Source organism: Rhincodon typus, chromosome 28, assembly GCF_021869965.1.
Source record: "Rhincodon typus isolate 14 chromosome 28, sRhiTyp1.1, whole genome shotgun sequence".
NCBI lineage: Eukaryota > Metazoa > Chordata > Chondrichthyes > Orectolobiformes > Rhincodontidae > Rhincodon > Rhincodon typus.
Window position 1 is genome coordinate 26,217,946 of NC_063359.1, and position 22,175 is coordinate 26,240,120.

Here is a 22,175-nt window from a genome sequence, read left to right on the forward strand (position 1 = left end):
CAGTGCTAACCACTGAGTCACTGTGCTGCCCTATCTTGGAAGTAGGTATAGTCAATGGAGCTGGGCCATGACCATAGTGGGGTTTGGAGCGGACAGTAATTATGGGATGGGAGGATTTGGCAAATGGAAGAAAGTAGTGGTGTTGGGAGCATATTCAGAAATTCACAAGTGTCAGAATTGTAAAGTGCAATACCAGTGCAGGAACTGTCCTCTTCCTGGGAACTATTGCATGTTATTTGGGTAAAGGAATGGAAGGGATATCACTTTATATGTAAGTAATTTATGTGGCCTTTGTGTGTTTGATATTCACAGTCAAGTGTTTGAATTAATACCAAGTGCCCCATTCCAATCTCTCACCTTAACACCTAACTTGTTTTGTGGTGCAGTGGCAGTATCTCTACCTTTGAGGCAGTAAGCCAGTGTTCAAGTCCCATGTGCTCCAGACATGTGTAAACCATCTCTGAACAGATTGATTAGAAAATAGTATTTTATACCAAAGTTCTCTTTTCTCAAAAGACTTTTTTTTTCAAATCATTAAAATATTCCAGAATTGCTCATGGATAAAGAGTGATAATGAATTGTGTTGCATTCGATACATTCACAGTGAAAAGTGATGATGAAGATCTTGACATTAAACCAAATAAAGTTCAGGGAATTCAGGGAAAGGCTTGCGAAGACGCCAAGGATCAGAGACGGCCAAAGCGTCCCAGGACAATTCTTACAACACAGCAAAGGAGAGCATTTAAAGCGTCATTTGAAGTTTCTTCCAAACCATGCAGAAAGGTAAAGGTTCTCACTTATTGTTAAAGATGTCTACTTAAGTTATTTAGTTGTCCTAACCTGTTGAGCTTTAAGACTCAAACCCAACTTTAACATGTGGTGAGTATTATGTGAGCAGAGCAGAAGGGGGCTGACAAGCTGTCCAATCCTTTTTGGAGTGAGACCCCGGGGAAGAGGCACTCCTGGCTTTCTGCATAGGCTGTGTCAGTCTTCCAGCTTAAGCTGGTGCAAAGTGCTGGCTTTCCGACTATGCGGGAGCTGGATTTCCCATGGAGGAGGTTACTGCCTGAGATCTGAAATAATGAGCCCTAGAAATTTGGTGTAGTGTGAGACTGATCTTGGGGGGAGGTGGTGTCTTTGTGTCAATTGTCTCTGGGGGTGAGGTGGGTAGTGGGAGTGGAATGAGTCCAGGGAGGAGCAAAACCAGGACAGAGAGGCCAAAATTTCCTTCCAGGCCCTAAAGGATTATTGAACAAAAGAAATAAATTGAACTTATTTTTCTGGTTCTCTTCTGGCTCTGGTTCCTCTTGGACCAGGTTGACTTGGTAGTGAAACCTCAGGGGCGTTAAAAAGACACATGTGATTGGAGCCCAGTTTTCCTAGTTGGAAAGGGACCCTTCTACCTTCTCGGCGAGGGTTCCTTGCCTTCTAAAACTGCAAACTGCAGAAAGGCCACAGGGTCAATATTGGATGGTAAGCCACCGCAAGCTTAGAATCCCTACAGTGTGGAAACAGGCCATTCGGCCAAACAGGGTTCACACCAACCCTCCTAACAGCATCCAACCCAGACCCATCCCCTTACCCGATCCATGTATCCTGTATATCCCATGGCTAATGCACCTAACCTTCACATCCCTGAACACTGTGGGCAGTTTAACATGGCCAATCCATCTAATTCTCACATCTTTGGACCATTTTAATTGAATCGCTCCAGACCTCTCAATTTCTGCCATGTGAGGCAGAGGTTGCAATCAGTCTGTTTCATTTTTCAGATATCACAAATATATTAGGAACAGGAATAAGCTAATAAAAGCAAATTACTGTGGGTTCTGGAAATCTGAAATAAAAAGAGAAAGTGCCAGGAAAATTCAGCAGGTCTGACAGCATCTTTGAAGAGAGAAGCAGTTAATGTTTCGAGTCTAATGACCCTTCTCCAAAACTCTTTGGCCTCAGCATCCTACTCTACCCTTTCATAACATCATGTGCTGGTCTCCTATCCCGATTCCAAATCCATGTCTTGTCCACACATCTCTTGATTTGCTTGCTGTCCATTATTTATGCAAAATGGTTTGCTTTCACCTTCAAGAAGATCTTTCCAACTAATAGCACTTGACTCTTTCTGTTTGCTAAATAATGTCAACATGCAAATGATTTTTCTGAACAGGTCAGAGAGACGCTCGCAGCAGAAACGGGGCTCAGTGTCAGAGTAGTTCAAGTATGGTTCCAAAATCAAAGAGCCAAGGTAACTTTTTTGTCACAGATCACTCAACTTTGAAATCTTTTATACTTAACATAATTTTTACTATATGACTTCCCGCGCAGTAGGGTGTGGCGGTTGAGTAGGCACAGCACTGGACAAGGAACTCAGTGATTGGGAATTCAAAGCCCATCATTCTGTCGTGACAAGTTGTGAAATTGAAGTCAGTAATTTGCGGACCAGCAGCCGTAGGTGATCAGGAAAGCGACCAGTTAGCCTCTTTAGTCCAGCTCATTCACTCATGCCTTTCAATGAGCTTGCCATCTCCATCTGGTTTGGCTTTCCATTGACTCCAAATGCTATCCTGGTGACAACTCAGCTGTGAATTAATTACAACAAAGTCGAACAGCAAGAGATCCATCTCAGACTTCTAAGCAACTAGGGATGGTCAGAAAACACCACCTTACCACATGTAACTGAGAGCAACAAGGAAATGGAAGTGATAGGGGGGTGGGTAATGTGACGTAGAAAATCATTAGAAAGATAGTCCTAGGGCTGTAGCATGAAAAGGGCATGGTCAATCAGCAGCCCATTTTATGTCCTGCAAACTTTATTTACATTTTAAGTGGGGCTTATTACTGGCTGATTCACTGTCCCCTCAAGTACATTCCAATCCAACCTCTCCCGTACCCTCCCCCAGAAATGATGCCAGCTCGAGCCGGCAGAATGGTGGACAGTGTCTGCTGGCATTACAGCTCCATGTGATTGGATTAAGCTCTACCCTGTTCCAAACTACCTGCATCAGATGATTGCCTCAAATGTGGGCTCGGGTCTTATTCTGACACTGAAAAAGTGACTCATTTTGGGGCACATGAATGGCCAGCGTTGTAAAAGGTGTCAATGCGCATTTTTAAGACAGAGCTACTACGCATATGACAAGCATTAGTTCAGACTTTTCTGCTGCCTAATAGTGTGAATAAATGTCTCCTGCAAGCATCCACTTCATTTGTGAGGAGAAGTAGGATCCAAAAATAAAAATGAAACCCAGTCAAAGGGCTACCGGCATCAGATCACACACACTCCAAATGATTCATTACATTCCCCTAAAATGTTGATACAGCAGGGGAAGCCACAAATTACGCAAAGTATACACAGAGCTTAGGTTTGACCGATAGATATGAGATAGGCAAGTATGAACTGCACAATTGGAGTAAAATACATTGTAAGTTTCTTGAATTAGCTTTTCATGCTATGTTCTAATTATGTAGATCAAAACATGTAAGTCACTTGTTTTTTTACTTAATTAGAGAGAAATATTCTTGTTTCGTGGTTGATTTGGGCAAATAAATCATAATTTTAAGGATGCTGTTCCATTTGTATGATCTTATCATATGTAGTGCCAGTTCATTCACAAAGTGATTTCCAGTTTGCAACTGCTTTTTCTTTTCTTTTGTACTTCTCCAACATGGAGGATAAAGTCATAGCCATTACCTGCTAAAATACTGTATGTTCTCCAAATGTATTTGTTTTGTTATTAGTCAAATTTCAGAGATGTCGTTCAATGTGTGTGCTTTAATAATCCTCCTCACCTGATCTCAAACTGATTTCTTTGCGATTTTTAAGATGAAAAAGTTGGCTCGAAGACAACAGCAGCAACAAGAACAACAGAACGGTCAGCGGCTAGGACAAGGTAGCCATCTGAGAGCGGGGCTGGTGAGGGGATGACAGGTGGAAGAGACAGAAATAAAAAGCTTGAATGGGAAACTGTTCTGAAAGTAGTCGTAGGTGGCTGCTGATACTTCTGCAATAAAGAGTTCGTAGTAACCTGGTTTTAAATTGCATTGCCATTGAAAACAATGTGTGCTAACGTAACACAATTTTTAAAAGAAAAGTCACTATAAATATTAAGTGTTAAATCACAATTGTCAACATCCATCAACACAGTGCCACAGCTCAGAATGAAAAGAATATTTCCCAGCGATGTTACACCGACCACCGCACAGTCACTTCGGCAGTTTAATTTCCTTTTAAAATTAAAACCTGCATCTAGGTTTTATCATTTTAATTTAGATTACTTATCTAGCCTGTGGTATAAACAGAGACCATAATGAACAGCCATAGGATACAACTGATATCCGACCCCTGAGGATGACTCACTATTGTGGTTGTTGTGAATTATTAGACCAGGCAAGGAATCTGCTGTGGCTCCTTGTCACCATGTTCCCTACCACAATTTGCATATCCATGAAAGATTAAAATGTTTTATTCAGACAGAAAGCTGGTTTCTTTCCAACAAAGAAACAAATCTATTTGATTAGTACTAGTTTTTATTTTCTAAAGACAGGAAAGCGAGGCAAATTTCTGATCGATCTTCTTTTCAATAACAGAAGTTATGTCAAGTAGAATGGATGGGATGATAAATTCGTATGCACCAGTTGCACCTCCACAGCAACAACTTGTGTCCATGGACCAAAATGGTTACAACTCTGATCCATTTCAACAAGGACTCACTCCACCTCAAATGCCAGGGGACCACATGAATCCATATGGTAGGTGACTGCTTGTATTCAGTTACTTTGTCAACCTACAATTTCATTTCCTGCACCAGTTTCACTTTATACTTGTTCATAACAACAACCTAGAAAGATTGAATAGGTTTGGGCTCTTTTCTGTCGAAAAGATCGAGAGTTCTTTCAATATATAAAAGGGTAGGTGCCGAGAAGGCGTCTCCACTTCTGAGGGAAACCAAAATAAGGTCCACAAATATACGATAATCACTAATGAAACCAATATGTTTCAAATATATAGCATAGAAAAAGATAAGGGGAAGGTAATAGGTACATGAGGGAAAAATAAAAAGATACACTGTTAGGGTTAGACAAAGATAACAGAATGAGAGGAGGTTTGTGCAGAACATAAGCACTGGTACATCTGTTTTTATTCATCCATGGGAGGTGGGCATCACTGTATTTGCAGCGCTTTGGGTTTGGAATGTGTTATTTAAGGAGCCTTGGAAATTTCTGGCAGTGTATCTTGTCGATGGTACTTGATGGTACACATTATTGCCACTATGCCATGGTGATGGAGGGAGTGTGTGTTGAATGTGTTGATGGGGTGCCAGGCAAGTGGGCTGCTTTAGCCTGGATGGTGTCGAGCTTCTTTTGTTGGTTGCCTTCCTTCACACCACTGACCATAAGATATAGGAACAAAATTTTGCTATTCGGCGCCTCAAGTCTTCTCTTCCATTCGATCATGGCTGATATGCCTCTCAGCACCATTCTCTTGCCTTCTCTCCGTGATCATTGATACCCTTACTGATAAAGAACCTGTCTAGCTCTGTCTTAAATACTGTCACTGACTTGGCCTCCACAGCCTTCTGTGGCAATGAGTTCCACAGATTCACCACCCTCCGGCTGAAGAAATTCCTCCTCAACTCAGTTCTAAAGGGTTGTCCCTTCACTCTGAGGCTGTGTTCTTGGATCTTAGTCTCTCCTGCTGTGTTTTCCATGTCTCTTGTATCCAAGTCTCTCAATATTCTGTAAGTTTCAATGAGATAACCCCCATCCTTTGAAACTCCGTTGAATACAGACCCAGAATCCTCAACTGCTCCTCATATGACAAGCCCTTCATCCCCGGGATCATTCTTGTAAAACTCCTCTAAAACACCTCCAATGCCAGGACACCCTTCCTTAGATACGGGATCCAAAACTGCTCACAATATTGCAAATATGTTCTGACCAGAGACTTATACAGCCTCAGTAGTAGATCTGTGCCCTTGTACTCTATGCGTCTCGAACTGAATGCTAATATGGCATGTGCCTTCCTAACTGCCAACTGAACCTGTATGTTAACCTTAAAAGAATCCTGAACTAGGACTCCTAAGTCCCTTTGTGGTTCAGATATCTGAAGCCTTTCCCTATTATTCCCTCTATTCTTACCAAAGTGCATAACCTCACATTTTCCCACATTTTCCCACATTTTATTCCATCTGCCACTTCTTTGCCCACTCTCCTAGTCCATTCAAGTCCTTGGGCAGCATCCCACTTCCTTATCACTACCTGTCCCTCCACCTAACATTGTGTCATTTGCAAACATAGCAACAATACCCTGAGTCCTTCATCCAGATTGTTAATATGTAATGAGAATAATTGTGGTCCCAACATTGACCCCCTGTGGAACTCCACTAGTCACTACCTGCCATCCTGAAAAAGACCCCTTTAGCCCTACTCACTGCCTTCTGCCAGTCAACCAATGCTCAATCCATGCCAGTACCTTGCCCCTAATACCATGGGCTCTTTTCCTACTTAGCAGCTTCCTATGCAGTGCCTTGTCAAAGGCCTTCGGAAATCCAAATAAATCATGTCCATGGACTCTCCTTTCTCTAACTTGCCCATTATTTCCTAAAAGAACTGAAACAGATTTGCCAGGCTTGACATAGACATGCTGACTCAGCCCTGTTTTACCGTGCACTAACAAGTACTCTGCAATCTCATCCTTCATAAGGGAATCTTCTGAACAACCAAGGTCATGTTCCAGTTCTTGGGAACCCTCACTGACTCCAATGATTCCTGTAAGATCAGAACCAGTGCATTCACAACCTCCTCAGCTAACTCCTTCAGAACCCTGGGGTGTAGTCTGTCTGGTCTGGGTGATTTATCCACTTTCACACCTTTCAACATCACCAGCAATTTTTCCTTAGTGATGACACCTACACCCATGTCTGCCCTGACTCTCCTGAAAGTCTGATGTGTCTTCCACCATGAAGACTGATGCAAAGTACCTATTCAGTTTCTCTGCAATCTCTTTGTTCTCCGTTACTACTCCTCCAGCCTCATTTTCCAATATCCACTGTTGCCTCTCTCTTACCATTTATATATCTAAAAAACATCTCTTGCAATCTTCTTCTATATTACTAGCTAGCTTACCCTCATATTTTATCTTCTCCCGCCTTATAACTTTTTTCGTTGTCCCCTGCTGGTTTTAAAGGCTTCCCAATCCTCTGGCCTCGCATTAATCTTCACCACATTGTGGTATGCTGATGATAACCCAGTGTGGAGCTGGAGGAACACAGCAGGCCAGGCAGCATCAGAGGAGCAGGAAAGTTGACTTTTCGGGTTGGGACCCTTCGAAATGTCAACTTTCCTGCTTCTCTGATGCTACTTGGCCTGCTGTGTTCCTCCAGCTCCACACTATGTTATCTCTGACTCCAGCATCTGCAGTTCTTGCTATCCCCACATCGTATGCTTTCGCTTTTGCATTAATACTGTCCCTGACTTCCCCTGTCAGCCATGGTTGCCTCATCTTCTGTTTAGTATGTTTCTTCTTCCTTGAGATGAATTTCTGCTGTGCCCTCTCAAATTACCCTCAAAAACTCCTGCCCTTGCTGCTCCATGACTTTCCCTGCTAGGCTCCCTTTCCAATCAACTCTGGCCAGTTCCTCCCTCATGTCTTTGTCATTACCTTTACGCAATTCTAATACCAGGCCTTGTAAATGGCTTTGAGGAATCAGCAGGTGGGTTTCATGCTGCAGAATTCCAAGCCTCTGACCTGCTCTTGTAGCCATGTATTTGTGTAGCTGGTGCAATTCAGTTTCTGGTCAATGGTAACCCCTAGAATATAGCCAGTGTGGGACTTCAGTGATGATAATGTGGGATGGTTTGATTCTCTCTTGTTGGAGATGGTCATTGTATGACATTGTGTGGTGCGAATGTTATTTGCCACTTATCAGCCTAGATATTGTCCGGGTCTAGCTGTGTTTGGACCTGGAATGCTTCAATATCAAATGAGTTACGAATGATGCTGAATATTGTGCAGCCATCAGTGAATGTCCGAAATTCTGACTTTATGGAGGAGCAAAGGTCATTGATGAAGCAGATAGAGTTGATTTGGCTGAGGACATTATCCTGAGGAACCCCTGCAGAGATATCCTGGAGCTAAGATGACTGACCTCTAACAACCACGGCCAGCTATTTTTGTCTGATGTATGACTCCAATCAATGGAGAGTTTTCCTCTGATTTGCATTGACTTCATTTTTACTGTGTCTCCTTGATGACACGTTTGGTCAAATGCACCTTGATGTTCAGTACAGCCACCTTTACTTCTACTCTTGAGTTCATCTCTTTTGCCTGTGTTTGGACCAAGGCTGTATTGAGGTCAAGCTGAGTGGGCCTGACACGATCCAAACTGAGCATCAGTGAGCAGGTTATTGTTGAGCAAATGTTGCTTGGTAGCACTGTCGATGACATCTCCCTTCACTTTGCTAAAAATTTAGATGGTGCGTTAATTGGGGCCAAATTGGATTTGTTCGTTGTTCAACTTTTTGTTCAAGACATACTTGAGCAATTTTCCATGTTGTTGGGTAAATGTCAGTGTTGCAGCTGTACTGAAACAGCTTGGTTAGGGGGCCAGCGTTCATTCCGGAGCACAAATCTTCAGTACTATTGCCAGAATATTTTCAGGACCTATAGCCTTTGCAGTGTCCAGTGCCTTCAGTCAATTCTTGGTATCACATGGTGTGAATCAAATTGGCTGGAGACTGGCATTTGTGATTTTCGTGAACTCTAGCTCATGTACTCGGCACTTCTGGCTGAAAATTGTTGCAAATGCTTCAGTTTTTTTTTGTAGTGGTATGCTGGATTCCCTCATCTTTGAGGATGGGGATATTTGTGGAGACTCCTCCTCCTCCAATGGGTTGTTTAATTGTCCACCATCATTAACAACTGGTATAGCAGGATTGCAAATCATCAATTTGATCCATTAATTGTGGGATCTCTTAGCCCAGCCTATCATATCTTGCTTACGCTGCTTAGCATGTTCTGTGTTATATCTTCACCAAGTTGACACCTCACTTTTAGGTATTCCTGGTACAGCTCCAGGCATGGCACACCTGCCTTCTGCGTTGGGCCACTTTAGATCTCCTGGCTTGATGGTAATTTTAGAGTGAGAGATATGCAAGGCCATGAGGATGCAGACTTTGAGTGGAATACAGTTCTACTGCTGATGATGATCCACTGCACCTCACAAATGCCCAGTTTTGAGCTGCTAAATCTGTTTGAAATCTATCCCATTAAGTAGTGCAGCACAACTTGGTGGAGAGTATTCTCAGTGTGAAGGCAGGACTTTGCTTCCACAAAGTGGTCAGTCCTACCCATGCTGTCATGGGCAAACACATCTGCTACAGGTAAATTGTTGAGGAAGAGATCAAATATGTTTCTCCCTCTTGTTTATTCTCTCACCACCTTCCACAGAAGTGGTCTGTCAGATGTGTCCTTTGAGACTTAGCCAGCTTGCTCAGTAATGATGCTGTCAAGCCACAGATGGTGATGGACATTGAAGTCTTCCAACCAGAGCCCATTCTGTGTCCTTGCCACCATCATTGCATTCTCCAATTGGTGTTCAATATGGCAGAGTACTGAGGGCAAAAAGGAGTCATCAGCAAGAGATTTTCCTACCCATAGTATCAGAGGATCCCCACAGTGCAGAAAGAGGCCATTCAGCTCAACAATTCCACACTGTGCATCTGAAGAACATCCCACCCAGACCCAGCACCCTACCCTATCATAGTTACCATGGCTAAACCACCCAGCCTGCATATCCCTGGACACAATGGGCAATTTAGCACGGTCAATCCACCTAACGTGCACATCTTTCGACTGTGGGAGGAAACTGGAGCAGCCAGTAGAAGCCCACACAGACACGGGGAGAATGTGCAAACTCAACACGGTGAGTCACCCAAGGTTGGAATCAAACCTGGGTTCCTGGTGCTGTGAGGCAGCAGTGCTAACCACTGAGCCACCGTGCTGGTTCCATGTTGACCTGATGCCATTGGACCTCATGGGGTCCAGAGACAATGTGGAGGACTCCCAGGAAACTCCCTTTTGACTGGATAGCACTGTGCTGCCATCTCTGCTGGGTGCATCCTGTTAGTGAGATGCCACATACCCAGGGAATGTGACAGCATTGTCTGGGAAATTATTCTTAAATCACGATTCCCTAACCTGTGGGTCAACTTTCCCAATTTAGGTCCAAGTTTCCAGTTGTTAGTAAGGGGGATTTTCCAGGGTCAGCAGGGCTATGTATTCCATTGTTATTTCAGGTGCCTTGGTCAATGCTTGGCGGTCCATCTAGTTTTGTTCCTTTTATCGGACTTTGTAGCCAGTGGCTTGGTAGAACAATTTTCGAGGCAATTACCTTGCTATCTATCTGGAGTCACATCTAGGATGAATCAGGTGAGAACGCTAGATTTTCCTTCATTATAGGATGTTTCTGTGCTAAAATTTCATCGAATGTACTGTCCAAAAGTACAGATATATCTGTCTCTGTATTCCCTGACTTTCAGAATCTTCTAATTTTGGAAATGCATCAAGCTCTGATTTTATAGAAGCGTTATTTTATCACAAAACAGGAAGATGAAAGTGACTGCCCTTGATCTCTGACTGTGTGTAACATCAAAATGCTCCAATAAACCTGGAGTTTTACTGGGAATTCAGGGAGGACATCTCCCCACTTGCTGGGGGTCACGAAGCACAAAGGAAGATAATTGTGGCTTGTAGAGGCCAATCAGCTCAGCCCCAGGACATCATTGCAGGGGTTCCTCAGAGCAGGACCCAAAGCATTTCCATCTTTAGCTGATTCTCCACTGATTTTTTTCCATCAATGAGCAGAATGATAATGATATGAATGATGAGATGATATGAATGGGATGATTATTGATGATTGCAGAGTGTTCAGTTGCATTGACCAGACCCAGATAATGAAGCAGTCTGTGCCCACACTCAGGTTTTAGCTGATAATGATTCATTACCCAGGTAATTCATTCTCAATAGAGAATTTAACACCTCTCCTTGACAATCAATTCAATTATTGTTTACTGAAAATATCCACTATCAATATCTTTTGATCAGAAAACTGGACCAACCAAATATATGCTGTAGCTACAACAGCAGGCCAGAAACGGGTTATTCTGTATCACATAACTCACCTCCTGAGTTCCCAAAGCCTCTAAATCATCAACAAAGTACACGTCAGGTCTGTGATGGAATATCCTTCACTTACTTGGATCAGTATAGCTTCAGTAACACTCAAGAAGCTTGACAACACTGAGGAGAATGTAGTCCTCTTGATTGGCATCCTGCCACCAGGACAGAGTGGCAACAGTGTGTACTTTCCACAAGGTGCATTGCAGCAACTCATCACAGGGCAGTAGATACATGGAAACACAAACACGTACAAGTTGCCCTCCAAGCCAGACACCATCCTGACTTGGAAATGATCGGTGTCACCGAAAAAATTGTCATACAGGATGCAGGAACTCCTTCTATGACAACACCGTTGGTGCAGCTACACCATATGTACTGCTATAGTTCATGAAAGCAGCTACCACCTTCTGAAGGGCAGTTAGGGATGGGCAATACTTACTGATTTAGCAGTGCCATCCAAATCCCATAATCATTGGCCCAAGACAGTCCAAAGTGGAGGAGAGGCATCCATGAAGGGGTCAAGCACGTGAGACCTGCTGTTGGGAAAAAGCGAAAGCCAGGCGAATACTGTGTAAGGAACGTGCTGCCACACCAATGTCCCACCCACCCCTTCCTGTGATTACCTTCTGCCCTAAGTGTAACAGAGCCTGTGGTAGCTGCATCAGTCTGTACAGCCACCTATGGACTCACCCTGAGAGTGGAAGAGAGTCATCCTTGTCCACAAGGGACGGCCAATGAATGAATGAGACCAGAATTTAGTGCTGATGATGGAAATCCCAGTCATGGACTAGGAAATGAATGACGACCTTGTCCTGTGGTCAAGGGCATCCAGGGCTACATCTCATTCACAACAACTGAAAACGTGCTGCAGCAAGGGTGGCTGTCCTTATCAAGGATGTTCATCCACCCCCAAGAGGTGCTGGTCCATCAGAGATCTGCCAGCTCAGCAGTGCTGCTGGGAACCATGGCCACTGCTGAGCCTGCAACTGGAGGAGGATGGTCCATCTATACTGCACACTCTGTGTCCAGTAAGTGAGGGGGATCTGGGGCTAGTCAGGTAGGCCTGGATTTCAGGATGGGAGTGGGGTCCATAAAGGTGGGCAACACCATTGCCAGTGAGGTGACAAGTACAGCAAGGACCCCACCTTTGTGCCAAAGAGGGCATGAACAGAAGGACTACCCACCAGCCGCCCACCTCCTCCTGGCCTAAAGCCCAGTGGGATGTTGCCAGCTTTGACCGGGCAGTTTCTGGATGTGACATCAGCTGGTAAATCATAGAATCCCCTATAGTGCAAATAAAGGCCATTCAGCCCATCAAATCTCTACTGACCCTCTGAAGAGCATCCCACCCAGACCCAGCCCCCACTAACTCCTCATAGCCAGCATTCACTATGGGCTAATCCACCTAGCCTGCATATCTTTGGGCTTTGGGAGGAATCCGGAGCACCCAGCAGAAGCCCACAAAGACATGGGGGAGAATGTGCAAACTCCACACAGTCACCCAAGGCTGGAATCAAACCCTGATCCGTGGCACTGTGAGGCAGCAGTGCTAACCACTGAGCCACTGTGCCACCATTAGATATGGGAAGAAGCTCTTAATTGGCTTCCTCATTGGCTCACTTGGGATTTAGATGGGATGTCTGACTGCAACCCCACTCCACAGCTGGCAAAATGGTGTGGTAGTGGAAAGATGACATGACCCCTCCTGTCCCCATGGCCATCACTGTTTTATCTCCAGAAGGCTGGTAAAACATAACCCATCACTTCCTCATTATTCCCAACTGAAGACTAATGGAAGACATTTACTGGGAATAAACTGTTCTTGTGCATTCTGATATCCTGAATTTTTTTATGTCATTGTAAATCAAATATGAATAACAACTATGGGTATCCCTGACACAGGGTTCAGTGTAGATTAGACATGATCTGGCTTATGCCTATTAGATTTGTTCCACCTTATAAGTGTCAGTTCCTAATTGCATATTTTTAGTCGATGAACTGAATTTCTCTGTTACTCAGAATGACATTTCACATGAGGCTTATTTCCCATTGTAGGCAATAAGGCATTCTTTCCTGTCTTTCTTTCCAGATTCGATTCATTTTGGAAAGCTGTACTGTTGATTTTTTTTTGCCTTTCCAGTTTCACTTGCACTTGGCATTCCCGTGGACATCCTTGATTACCCATTGAAGGGAAACATTTGGAATTCAATGTCATTTTAATGTAGAGCTCTCCGCTCTCCATCCCTCCCTCCCAATCCCTGTAGATATCACAGTACTACCACTGTTCCCAGATAATTGTAGAAAGTGTCCTGTGGCGAAAAAAAACTCTGAATAGTGCTGGCAATAGACCTCATTGGAACTGAGAGGATTGAAAAATTGAACGCATTTGCCTTTCACTTACATGTTATCAAAGAGAACAATGGAAGGAGGGTCATTGCGACTGCACCCACTTTCTGAAACAGTTACCAATGAGTACCACTCTGCTTCTTTCTCTCCATGGCCCTGCAATTCTACAGATATCCAACTCCATTTTGAAAGTGATCATCAAATCTGTTTCCCTCCACCCTTTCAGCCAGTGAATTCAAATCCGAACAGCTCACTGGATTTTAGAAAAACCTGGAATGCTTTGCGCATGACTTTAAATCTGTGTCTTCTGGTTATTAAACTTCTTATCAATAAAAACAGTTCTTCCTGTTTCAGGTCCCAGGACGTGGTGAGTGGGGAGGTGGTTGGCAGGGGAGGGTATATCAGAGCCCAATAACTGGGGCCTTGGACTCTCGGAAGCCCGCTGTATTTGGGACAGGGACCTGGGGTGTGATTTCTGCTCCTGCCTGACCTGCCGCTCACAAACTCTATGGGTTGGATTTTACGTCTTTTTTGGTAGAGTGAGGGAATCGGAACGGGAAACGGAGAGTTCCCTTCACTCCCCCACCCTGCCATCTCAGCTTGTCCAAACAAGCATCAGATGGCCTGTTAGCACCTGCCTGATGGAAAGGAGGCCCATCAGAGCAGCAGATGCAGGCTGCCTTCCTAATGCAGGCCGGGACTGAGAGGGTAATGCCGTGAACAGGACGCGGGTCACAGCTGCAAGTGTCAAGTCCCCCCGCTCTCGGAATCCTTTTTGTTTTTATTGGAGGCTCACTAGAGCTAAGTGCAGGCATTCTCACCATCAGCGGCAGAATCTGCTGTTACATTCAGCCATGGTCCTTGTGCCATTTCTTCTGTTTTCTTCTGTTTTTGGGTCTCTTGTCACAAGGGGAAGCGATGGCCTGGTGGTATTATTGCTGGACTATTAATCCAGGGACCCAAGTAATGTTCAAATCTGCCATCTCAGATAATGCAATCTGAATTCAATAAAAATCTGGAATTAGGAGGCTAATGATGACCATGAATCCATTGCTAATTGTCAGAAACACCAGTCTGGTTCACTAATGTCTTTAGGGAAGGACACTGCCATCCTTACCTGGTCTGGCCTACATGTGACACTTAACTGCTTTCTGAGCAATTGGAGACAGGCAATAAGTGCTGGCCTAGTCAGTGAAACCATCATCCCATGAATGAATTTTTTAATAAAGCAGCTGTAAAATCACCCTCAGACTTTCTCATGTTTGATGTCCAACAAATACAGCAGGCAAAGAATAATTGGAGTCAATTAGGTCATTACCAAGCCCATTTGTCATTTCAGAATAGTGGCCAGACTGCCAACTTCTGTGTCCGCTCGCCCTTGGCAATTTTAGAGGCTAGCATAATGATGTTGAGCCAACGTCATCACTCCCCATTCTACACTGATTTGAGGGGATGAGCGGGAGGTGTAACCTCTCATTTGCAGCTGTAAGCTGCAGCCCTATATAATTGTGAACACGTCTATTAAATCTCCCCTTCTCCTTCTCTGCTCTGTGGAGAGCAATCCCAGCTTCTCGGGTAAATTATTGAATTCCCTCTTCTCTGGTAATGCCAGAGAAACATGGACTCAGCTGAAAGCCAAGTTCAACTGCATGCCCATAAGCGAGGCACTGCAACTGCTGGAAATCTGAAATGAAAACAGAAATTACTGGGAATACCCAGCAAGTATAGAGAGAGAGAAACAGAATTAATGTTTCAGGTCATGACCTATCAGTATCTCTGGTTAGTCATTGTGACACAATTCCATTGTGGAAAGCTTCTTCTCTATGACCTACTTGAAATTTGAAGCCTAATTTTCCCTCCTTTTTAGCACAGTATTGAGGAGCAGTTTTGCTATATTTGAATACATTAATATCACAAATAGGGGAAGATTGCCTCTATACCATTGAATCCAAAGCAAACATTTTGCAATGAACATATTTACAGATTCCCTCTGTTACCCTATATTCCTTGCAAAAAGATTACATTGGATTCAATGGTATAGAGGGAATCTTCCCTTTCTAATAGGTGTTGTTCTGCACGCCTCTCAGCAATTTAGTTTAAAAAATGGTATCAAGTGGTACCGTGACATCAGTAAGTATGGTGTCAATATGTACCAGTGCAGAAAGAAAATACTGTTTTCTGGAAATAGTAGTCTAATACTGTATCCACAGATTTGAAAAAGAGCTGTCTTCCAGAAAGTATAATGTTGTGCTCCTCCATTTCTCCACACTGACACTTGAAATATCCATGTATTTCTTTTTTCTCATTTTCATACATTATTTATTATTTATCAATTGCTTTTTGGATTTCTGTATTTTATGAGCATCCAAGGACCGCAAAGAAGTCGTGAAGCCTCATTAAAAATGAAAATTCATCATAGCACTCTTTCAGTGATTTAATACTGTCAATTAAGTGCCTTCATTTTGTGATTCCAGGAAATGACTCCCTCTTCCAAGATATCGACAGCGACACCTCCCTCACCAGCTTGAGCGACTGTTTTCTTGCCTCATCAGAAGTTAACCCCATGCAAGCTAGAGTGGGGAACCCTATCGACAGGCTCTACTCCATGCAGAACTCATATTTTGCTTCGTGAAAGCAGCAGGACTTGAGAAGAAATCTGATGTAGTACAGTGACTTTAAATCGGAGGCAGTGATGCAGGGAAGAATGGAAAAACGAAAGAAAGAAAACTGTACAGCCATATATTACCTTATTCTTGCCTCATAATGAACTTATCCACTATTTCCCATGTGGCAGAGAAACTGACAGCAAGAAGATAATGAAAGTGACACACAAAAAGACAAATTCAATAGAATTCAAATCAGCACGACAATGGAAGCATGGGACATAAAGACTGCAGCTGCATTCCATTGTTTCAATGTTTTTATACAAATACTCCAGAACTTATTGTTCTTAAGCATATACATCAAAATTTGGGGATCTCATCTCAGCCTCTTCCCTGCTATTCTCTGTTTATTACATTTTTTTTGGTAACAACTGGATCTCAATGAGTTTAAAAATATTTTACATGACCAATTCTCCACGTGCTCAGTGTAAAAGAGGTTAGAAAATGTCATACTTCATTTTCACCTTAGTCAGATACCTATGCATAAAACAGCAAGTAGGCTAATTTGTTCTGAGCTCCCTTGTGTTTTGCATGAATCATCCCTCTTGCAGGGTAACAGCCAAGACTTTATTAAGCTATAAACTGTTAGTGCTTAAATATGGACTGCCATTTCCTTTCACAGTATTTGCTGCGTATGGCTGAAACAAGGTTTCCCCATTCAAGCATAGTCTACAATGTGGAACAGTGCGTGACTCACACTGTTGTCAGCACCATCACGTGAGTGCCAAGAAATGGAAAAATTGTTTGCGAAGGTGGCTGTCGATAATTTGCCAAAATTGAAAACCAGAATTAGTTTTCACCTGCTATTTCAAAATATTTTAGAGACTAAGAGGTGTTGCTTCATGCAGTTTAGCATGTCAGACCCGTTTTCACTATTACATTGCCTACATTGCTACACATCATGTAGGTCCAAATATGAAGCCTATATGCAGCCATGTCATATATTAAATTAAAGTCTTGGTAGTGGAGGTGATTACAATGCCAAGGTTTAGATTTTCTGGTGGAGGTGACAAAGCGTCCCCCAACCCTGACAAAATCAAAATGTACAATGAGTGAAGTTATACTGTGGTAAAACTTACTTCTTGATCACAATAACTTACTGCATCAACAAAATTGCTGAATATTCAGCATGATGAATATGTTGATAAATGGGGAGATATTATGCAAGATCGAGACAAGTAATTGACAAATTGTATAAAAGCAGAGACATGAAGCCCCTCTCCCTCACTGCTCCATATCCATCATAGTCAGCAAATAATTGGCATTATAGAGGTAGTGTGAGAAATCAGTCTACATTTACTTCAGCAGTGTTACAGTTTTATATTACTGTGTATCACAGTATCTCTGTGATAAATGCTTAGAGATTGCAAACCAAAGGTAATTGTTGAAAGCTAACCTCATCTTTTTAATTCAAAATATACAAGCAAAATTTGATCTATAACTCAACTGTGAGCCACTGTTCTCTAATGTTAATTCAACAACATAAGCACCCCAGAAACAAAAACATATTCCACTGGTAGAGGTCGGATCTATGAGAGTAGAAATACAAGTACTATTACAATCATTTGTTTCATAATTCATCCCATGTAATGGTAATTTCTGTGCTTTGACCTGAGAGTTCCAGTAAAAGATTAAGCCTGAAAGCAGCCTTTGACCTTTCTGATTTTGTTTGCCTCATTTTGGGACTGCCATGGGACAGTATGATTGCTCAAGTGAGGATAATGTGCTTTAACTAAAGCAATACTTTAAAGCGAAAAGTAAATTGACAAACTCCTGTCAGGCACCCTTAGCATTTGATGTGTTCACTCAGACAGCATGCCATTGATTATACAATTGGGACTTGGAAGGTTGTGGGTCAAGGCAACTGCAGTTTATTAGTCTTCCCATACAATGATTGCTCTCTATAGGTACCTGGGGAGGAAATCAGCCTCTTTACTGTATGCATGCATCAAATTATATAGTAATTCCATTGTCATTCAAAGTGAATTTTCTATTGAGGAAAGCAGAAGGAACAGTTTACAGAATGATGATTGATTACGCCAATATGCTGAGAGTTCCGTTAGTGCTGCAGTGACTATGTTCATGTAAACTTAACTACTAATAATTTGGGTTGCCACCTCTTGTAATTCTATTGAATATGGTAAGCCGGTTTAAAAAGCATAGAACATAGAACATAGAACATAGAACATTACAGCGCAGTACAGGCCCTTCGGCCCTCGATGTTGCGCCAACCTGTGAAACCAATCTGAAGCATGTTTGTTTAAAGAATATGCCTTTAAATCTGCAATGTTTTACTTTGGATTATATCCTTAAACCTGAAACCATGTTTGATATGAAGCAGTTTAAAAAATCTTCTTGTCGACCAGTTGTAAAGAATAGTAGAGACAAAAGCATAAATTATCAACACATCAACTGCCAAATGTTTTTTTTTCCTGTTAACTCCCTCGTTTGTGTATATTTGTATTTTAATGCCACACAACTTTTGGAGATTATAAAATTGTCTACTATTTACAGTTACATGAGATAGTGAAAAATGACCTGGAATACTGTAAGAGTCAAAACTAATATCAACAAAGTCCTGAGGTGCTTAAATCCATTCAAAGGAAGTGTGAATGAAAATGATTACTAAGTTCACTGAAGAACATTTTCTTTGCTCTTTGTTAATTGGTGTATAAAACTGGATGGAGTATTGAATATTACTGTCACCCACATTCCCATGGCTGAACTTTGAAGTGAAACCATACCAGGAGGGTTATCATCCGAAAGGTTCTGCGTCTTTAAAAAAAATCACAAAAATGGGAATAATATAAATTCTGTATAAAGTTATGTACAGTGAATTTTCTTACATTTTGGTGTGCCCCGTAGCTTAGAACAAAAGACAAGCAAACCTCTGTCTCCTTTATTGAAGGTTGTCCATGATTTCAGTAAGGCTGTATGTATTGTAAATTTATATATTCTGTATTTATGTTAGATTGAGTGTAGAATTTTTATAGTTGTGTCTGCTATACTTGTCACCAACTTGTAAACAAACCCATGCTATAATATGTAGCATCTATGACTTTTCTTTTGCAACATTATTTAGTGACAGCTCTGGTTTCTTGATCCCTCCCTTCCCTTCCCCACCTCAGTCAGGCATGAAACTTTGCATTTGTGTGTAGAACATATTTTATTATTTAAATTACTTGTTATTTTTAAATTATTTATTAGTGTTTCTCGAGTTCATTTTGTGGCATTGTTAAATAAAAGGAGTTTTTGTACAACCTCTTGCTTTACAATAACCACCTCACATTGTTTTGGCATATGTAACACTGCATTCTCCAGTAGTTTCTCTGTATATGTTATTTCCTGGTAATTTTATAGTTGCTCTCACTTACCAATTAGCGAAGCAAAGGGATTGAAATGTATTTATATGACAATTAAAATTAGTTTCATCATCCTAGTGTCTAAACCATGGAAACGTTGTATAATAAAGAAAAAAAAGTTCACATTGTACAGAATGATGTGTTTGAAAATATAATGCATAAAACAAGCACAAATTGGACCTCGGCTGAAGCTGAATGAATATCAACCGTGTGATCGCGGTGATATTCATTGCATTGCCGTTCAGCAAAGTCTCCGGATTGGAAAATGGAGATTGATTTATCTAACACAGCTGTGGAGGACAGAAAGGTGTGGAGCGGAGAAATTGCAGGTAAAAATGCCTCCACCAGGTTCAGACAGTTTAGCGTTCAAAGCAGCGACTCGCACGTTCCACAGGCCTTTCGGTAAATTGTAAATCTGATTATCAGCTCAACAGATGAGTTCAAACAGCTCTTCAAAGATTTGTTTTAATGATCACTGCCTTATCTTAATTCCCGATTTATCTGTCATTCTGCTGCTGTGGGGCTGATCTTTTTGATAATGACTTGTCAATCTTAATGCACTTTTTCACAGCTTTTCTACCCTCGAACCCTATCCACCTTTGTTTTCAAGCTGACGGTAGAGGTGGGTTGTGTTTCTTCCAAGCGATGGACTTCACTCCGATTGTCAGAATGTCTTGGCCAGATTTGAGTCATGATAATAGTGCAGCAGAGAGAGGCCAAAGCAGAGCTGTTACAAATCTCTCCATCTGCCCAGTTGATGAAGAGCTCGTGAGTTTCTATTCATGGAAAACGTTCAGAGATAAAAGACCAGAGGCAAAGTTTGTAGTAAACTGGATCACATACATGTGACAGGGATGGGCTTTGCTTGTTCCATCAGATCTCTGTCAGATTGAATGATGCAGACTGATTTGGATTCTTCACCAATCCCCCCTCGCTGCCTTCTTCCTCAGATTTAGAGCTACAGAGTTTGAACCTCAGGCCAGAAAAACATTTTCTTCAAATTTATATCAACCACTTTGGATTTTAAATTTAAGCTAGGCCCCTTCTTATATTCATGACAGTCCCAAGACTTGAAAGAGAAGCCAGTGATGAAAGATGAGGGGGAATCTAGTGTTGTTAAAACTAACCTTCATTTTATTTATGAAGCAACCAAATGTAACTATTTTGCAATAGAGAGCATGGACAGTTCCACAGTATTGTGCTTTGTGATTCTGAAACAGCTCTTGGTTTTTACGGTATTATATTCAGAATAGGGAGTTTGGTTGCAAATTTGTTGATTAGGAACACAACTCCTGAAACACTGATCATGTTTCCAAACTCTGTTGAGCTAAAATTGTTGCAAGACTGTATTTACCGCAAAAAGTAAAAAGTGTGCTGGAACTGGGCACCTTTTAGTGTAGAAGCATTGTTGTTCTGGAACGTACATTTTGAGCTTATTGCCACAATTATATGATACCACTGCAGGGTCACTGGGGTTGTAATGCAGAGCCCCACGTTAATGTTCTCAGCCTTTTGTGGTGCAATGGTATTTCCTTACCTCTGAGTTAGAAGGTTCAAGTTCCACCTGCTCTAGACATGTTCATAGCATGTATGAACAAGTTGATTAAAAAGCTATAATACGCCAGTTTGTTTTTCAACATAGGGATATAGCAATGTTGCTGAAGATTTGAAAAGGATCTGATCTTCCTTGAAAAGCTGGTCAACCTGATTACCAACATACACTGGTTTTATTCGGTCTTTAGCACTTTTTGTTTTGTCACTATTTTCACTGGTGCTATGTATCCAGACACAGTGTGTTGTTTCTGATTAACATTTCCTTCACAAGAAAGCATCTTGGAACATGCACAAAACCAACTATTGCAAGATGGAGTATGATCAAACGTCTGAGAAGTGAAATAATCACTACTGATCAACCTTGTCATACCCTGTGCATCTAATTCCAGTTCAAAGAAGCCCATATCTTTCAGTACCATACAGCATTTGGCTGGCTCAGAGTAAGTGTTCTTACCCCTGAGCTGAAGGCTATGAATCCAAGCCCTATGCTAGAGACTGGATAATCAAGGTTGGGATTTAGTTGCTGCTGAATTGCATGGGTTACATGCTCTTGCGGTTGAAAACAGAAGTCCCTCAAACAGTTACATAAAATTTGCAACACAACAACAGGTCTCTCAGCCCAATTGGTCTATGCTGGTGTTTATACAGCACATTAACACCTTCTCATTCTATTTCATTTACTTCTCTCAGCATAACCTTCTGATGCATCCTTACTCATACTTGTCCCTCCAACAACACTGCCACCCTCACTGCTCTTTGATTGAAAACAGCAACAGAACAGATGGTGAGCAAGAGCTCTTCAGATGCCAGAAACCAATGGGTTATGGCACGATGGAAAGCGATCCAGCTTTGTTGATTCACAGGTAATAAGAGATCCTAATGAGAGCTCACAAAATATGTGTGTCTAATATCATCGGGTCTCTGGAAGTTTGTCGCTTTATATTGGACAGTGTAGTTGACAGCAGGACTGAAGAGTACCAGATGTCAGCAAAATGTCAGTGTAAAAACACTTTAAGAAGTCAACTAACACTTTTCATCTTTAAATCAAATTTAACCTTTTGCCAATACATAGCG

The 22,175-nt window shown here is 42.0% G+C and overlaps 1 protein-coding gene across 4 annotated transcripts in view; it reads left to right on the forward strand.

Moving 5' to 3' along the window:
* Positions 1 to 19,570, forward strand: part of LOC109921175 (LIM/homeobox protein LMX-1.2) — a 207,938-nt gene extending 188,368 nt beyond the window's left edge. For all 4 annotated transcript variants that reach the window (XM_048613858.1, XM_048613859.1, XM_048613857.1 and 1 more), the window contains 5 exons: positions 605 to 783; positions 2,165 to 2,242; positions 3,821 to 3,887; positions 4,585 to 4,746; positions 15,997 to 19,570. In XM_048613858.1, the coding sequence (XP_048469815.1) occupies positions 605 to 783; positions 2,165 to 2,242; positions 3,821 to 3,887; positions 4,585 to 4,746; positions 15,997 to 16,154 (644 nt within the window). In that variant the 3' untranslated portion in view covers positions 16,155 to 19,570. The remainder of the gene's footprint in view (positions 1 to 604; positions 784 to 2,164; positions 2,243 to 3,820; positions 3,888 to 4,584; positions 4,747 to 15,996) is intronic.
* Positions 19,571 to 22,175: the final 2,605 nt, after the last annotated feature.